The sequence below is a fragment of the Mesitornis unicolor genome, unplaced genomic scaffold (assembly GCF_000695765.1).
Source record: "Mesitornis unicolor isolate BGI_N332 unplaced genomic scaffold, ASM69576v1 Scaffold44895, whole genome shotgun sequence".
NCBI lineage: Eukaryota > Metazoa > Chordata > Aves > Mesitornithiformes > Mesitornithidae > Mesitornis > Mesitornis unicolor.
This window is the reverse complement of record NW_010185632.1, coordinates 1-4591: the sequence shown is the minus strand read 5'-3', so window position 1 is coordinate 4591 and position 4591 is coordinate 1. Positions and strand designations below refer to the sequence as shown.

Here is a 4591-nt window from a genome sequence, read left to right as displayed (position 1 = left end):
CGCTTCCCGTGTCCCCTCACCGCTACTCGCCGCTGCGTGTGCTTGCTGGCCGGGAAGGAGGGAGGGAGGGGAGCGTCCCCTGCTCTGGGGTGGCAGCGTCCCGGGGGGTGAGGGGCGCGCAGCCGGCTCTCCTCAGCCCTGAGGCCTTTAACTGCGGTTCTGTCCCCTCAGGCGATTGATCTTCAGCGATGTCGTTCATTTTCGAATGGATCTACAACGGCTTCAGCAGCGTGCTGCAGTTTTTAGGTAACGCTGCGTTGCCTGAGCTCTTAAAGCAGTCGGCTGGGGTCATGGCCCGCAGTGTGTGAGGTGGTTTGGCTTGTGCAGGTTGCCAAAATGTGAGCGACTAAAGCACGTCGCTTTGGGAGTGTGTGATAGCTCTGACTAGTAGAGTCTGGCAAGAAAGTTGCAGATCAAGAAAGGGTTTTTTTTTACATGAGGAGGAGAAACTTTGAGAATAATTCGGAGGTGTTTGGCACCCACTCAGTTTTTTTTCTTGCTGTTTAGAAGCACCAGAGCAACTGGGCAGATGCCACGGGCCCGTTTAGCCCAGCGCCCTGCCCCAGGCAGACATGCTGCTCAGCCAGGGAGGGAACCCCCTCCTCCTCCTCCTCCTCCTCTTCCTCCTCCTCCTCCTCTTCCTCCTCCTCCTCCACTTGCTATCCAAGCTCAGCAGCTCTGCCAGAGCTCACCCATATTTCTCGCTGCTGCAGCCAGCTGCCTTGCTTCTCCTCAAACAGTCACTTCCTACACCAAGCCACCCTTTGTGGTGTGTCCTGGGGAGCTGCTGGCTGTTCCCCATCGCCCCCAGCGCGTGCTGGGTTGAAGGCTTTTTTTGGAGGTGCTTGCTGAAACATTGCCCCATCTCGGGTGACCTGTGCAGCTGGGCTGGCTGCTTCATTCCAACAGAGGAGGAGGAGGTGCTCTGTGTCCAGTGCACCTTATGAGGGGTGAGAAAAAGTCCTGTCTGAAAGCTAAGGGAACTTCCCTGCAGGAGAACCGTACCTGGAAGTGGAAAAAGAATCAGTTTATCTAAAGAAAGCGATGCTTTGCCTCATGCTTTGCATTTTTTATTCGTGAGTCGCTGCTGTGTTCTGTGGGTTTCACAGAAAAACAGAGTGGGTCCATAACCCATTGTGTTTAAGGAATACTTCTCAACACGCTCTGCTGCTGGGATGTATCTGAGGAAAGAATCAGTAATAATAATAATAATAATAATAGTAATAGCAGCAGCCCAGGAAACGTCAGCTGCTGTTGGTACAAACAGCATTGCGGTGTTTCCGTGCGCATGCCAAGATAACCCTGCTGGAGTTTTTCTTGCTTGTTTGTTTTCCTTCCAGGTTTGTACAAGAAGTCTGGAAAACTCGTGTTCCTGGGCTTGGATAACGCCGGCAAAACCACCCTGCTGCACATGCTGAAAGACGACAGGCTGGGCCAGCATGTCCCGACACTACACCCCAGTAAGTCTGCCAGCCACCGAGCCCCACGTGCCTCATGGAGTGGCTTCTCCTGTTTAATCACAGAATCCCAGAACGTTAGGGATTGGAAGGAACCTCAAAAGCTCATCCAGTCCAATCCCCCTGCCGGAGCAGGAACACCCAGATGAGGTTACACAGGAAGGCGTCCAGGCGGGTTTTGAATGTCTGCAGAGAAGGAGACTCCACAACCTCTCTGGGCAGCCTGGGCCAGGGCTCTGTCACCCTCACTGAGAAGAAGTTTCTTCTCCAATTGAAGTGGAACCTCCTGTGTTCCAGTTTGTGTCCATTACCCCTTGTCCTATCATTGTTTGTCACCGAGAAGAGCCTGGCTCCATCCTCGTGACACTCACCCTTTAAATATTTATAAACATGAATGAGGGCTCCCCTCAGTCTCCTCTTCTGCAAACTAAAGAGCCCCAGCTCCCTCAGCCGCTCCTCAGAAGGGAGATTCTGGGAACACTGTGTTAAAAAATGCCTTGGTGATAGCTCTGCTGTGGAGCAGCAGACATTTAAGAGTCTTTAGACTGCCTCTGAGGTTGTAGTTGCTTATTTGCCCAAAACACAGCTTGTATTTTTACTTTCCAGCATCGGAGGAGCTGACGATCGCTGGAATGACCTTCACAACTTTCGATCTGGGTGGACACGAACAAGGTAAAAGTGAAGTTGCTGAGTGGGAGACACCAAGCAAGGGTACCCTCCTGATTTCCACTATATTCTCCAGCCGCCTTCAGAAAAACCTACCAAAAAATTGATACTGGAAAGTGATAGCAATTAGCAATACCTGATTATTTGTTGCTTTAAATTCTTTATGGAGCAGTATGTGGGAATAACCTCCTGGCTCAGGATACCTCTCGTTTTGATGGTTTGACACTTGAATTCTGGCAGTTTGGAAAAAAACCCACCAGTTCATGCTCTGCTGCCTGAAATATTCCTAAGTTGTGGAAGACGTGAATGTCGTAGGCTTATTCTTTTGAATAATGGCTGAATTTTTATTTTCAGACTTTCTAGAAGTTCTAATATAAATTTTTCTGCGCTTTCTTTGTCTTTTAATACACAAAAATACTGGAAGAAAGGTGTCCTGCCTGAAAAGGCAGCCTTAATTGCCATGGCTTGCTTATAAAAGCAGAGAGCACGCGACTGGCTTGACTTACAGCCAGTCCCTTCACCGGGCGGTCTTCTGCTGCCTTGAGGACATCATAATGAAGAGGGTGGCTCCTTTTTTTTGGGTGTAGTTTTTCCCATCACTTCAGGTAGCGTTTTCACAGGGCGGTGGTTGTTGCTTGTGTGTTGCAGCTCGGCGGGTCTGGAAGAACTACCTGCCGGCCATCAACGGCATCGTCTTCCTGGTGGACTGCGCCGATCACTCGCGTCTTATGGAATCCAAAGTTGAGCTTAATGTAAATGCACCTTTTTTTTCCCTTCCCTAAGACCTCTGAATAGTTTAATCAGAAATAATACTCTCCTTTTCTTGGGCTGGAACTTGTGCACAGCGCATTTTAAGCGTTTTCTGCTTTGGATTTGCACCCTTCACACCAGCACCAGCGTGTCCAAAGCGTGTGCTTCTAGGAATTTGCCCGATACTTTACGCAGGGCCTGGATCAGTTTGGATTTATAAGCAGACTGTCCCAGCGCTGGAGACACCCTTAGCGTGGGTTGACCGTAGGCTGTTGAGGGGCCTTCGAACAAGTTTTGAAATGATCCATGTGTTGAGATAGGAGCTGCTTCTAAGAAACCTTTCCAGAGAGACTTCTCTTCTGCCACACTCAAAAAATAGCCCTTGTTGGTCAAAACAAAAAGCTTTCTATCAACTTAAGTTGTTTTCTGCCTCTGCTTCACCCCTTCCGTCTTGCCCGCAGGCGCTAATGACAGATGAAACAATATCCAACGTGCCAATCCTTATTTTGGGTAACAAAATCGACAGACCAGAGGCCATCAGCGAGGAGAAACTGCGGGAGATCTTTGGGCTCTACGGACAGACCACGGGAAAGGTAGGGAGGCATCCAAAGTCTCGGGCTTGCGCGTTGCGTTGCGGTGTTTAAAACCAGTACAGCTGGAGAAGAGTGATGGGCGATGGGTGATGGTAGCAAAACACTGCAGGACTGCTCGGGGCATGTGATGACAACTGCTTCTGGCCTTGCTCGTACATTGGACCTTGCACCTCAAAATGGTTGCGCCAGTGCCTGTTGTGCCACACTGCCAGCTCCAAACGTCCCACAGACAGGTCCCTCTGGTGAAGGGGCTGGTGTGCAGCTGGGAGAAGGGCTTCCCTAGATGGTGGTGGCTGGGTTGCCGCTGCAGTTCTGACTTCTCTTTGGTTTTTGCAGGGCAACGTGCCGCTGAAGGACCTGAACGCGCGCCCCATGGAGGTGTTCATGTGCAGCGTGCTGAAGAGGCAAGGCTACGGCGAAGGCTTCCGCTGGTTATCGCAGTACATTGACTGATATTTGGACGGACACGAGAGCGTGTTACTCCTCTGGACTGATCCTGTTCACAGCTTCCTACGGACTTTTCTTATTAGAACATGGGAAGGTTTTTTTTCTGCCCGCGTCCTGGCACTGGCCAAGAGACTCCTGGTTTTCGGCTGCCCTGTGGCACAGTGGTGACACAACTCTTTTCCACGTGACAGGGAGACAGCACACGGGTGCGAGTTGTTCCCTTCCGTTCAGTTACAGCAGGGCTGGTGTGATCAGGGGAGTAAAACCCTGCAGGCTGCACAGTAACGGCTGAAAAAGAGAGCGCGTCTCACCACTGAAGTTAATTGACTTAAAAAAAAACCAACAACAAACAAACGAAGAAAAAGCAATTATATTTTTTAAAGAAAGTGTTAATGTAAACAGTCTCCCTTCTAACTTTTTAGTTTAACCTTCAGCTCGTTTAGTCCAGAGTCTGGTTAGGGATTTTTTTTTTGTTTGTTTTGTTTTGTTTTGTTTTTTTTAAATATATTTAACGCTATTTAGATAATTTCACCAGTTACTCAACCCCCGAGGTATCACCGTATTACACGTCCTCAATAAACGTAGCGTTTGGGCTTAACTCGGCTGTCGGGTGGCTGCGCTGTGTCACGCTGACCGATGATGGAGCTGGTTGATACCCCGTCCCCCGAATTTCACCGG

The 4591-nt window shown here is 49.8% G+C and overlaps 1 protein-coding gene across 1 annotated transcript; it reads left to right on the top strand.

The window, feature by feature from the left end:
- The first annotated feature begins 169 nt into the window (after nucleotides 1-169).
- On the top strand, nucleotides 170-4234 carry SAR1A (secretion associated, Ras related GTPase 1A). The gene is made up of 6 exons (XM_010184905.1): nucleotides 170-246; nucleotides 1341-1460; nucleotides 2064-2129; nucleotides 2772-2875; nucleotides 3335-3466; nucleotides 3803-4234. Exons 1-6 carry the CDS (start codon nucleotides 189-191, stop codon nucleotides 3917-3919), a joined length of 597 nt encoding a protein of 198 aa, XP_010183207.1. The 5' UTR covers nucleotides 170-188; the 3' UTR covers nucleotides 3920-4234.
- Nucleotides 4235-4591: the final 357 nt, after the last annotated feature.

Coding starts and splice junctions, on each gene's coding strand:
- SAR1A (XM_010184905.1), top strand. CDS start 189: ATGTCGTTCATTTTCGAATGGATCTACAACGGCTTCAGCAGCGTGCTG. Junction 1,461..2,063: donor TGTCCCGACACTACACCCCA/GTAAGTCTGCCA, acceptor TTTACTTTCCAG/CATCGGAGGAGCTGACGATC. Junction 2,876..3,334: donor AATCCAAAGTTGAGCTTAAT/GTAAATGCACCT, acceptor TCTTGCCCGCAG/GCGCTAATGACAGATGAAAC.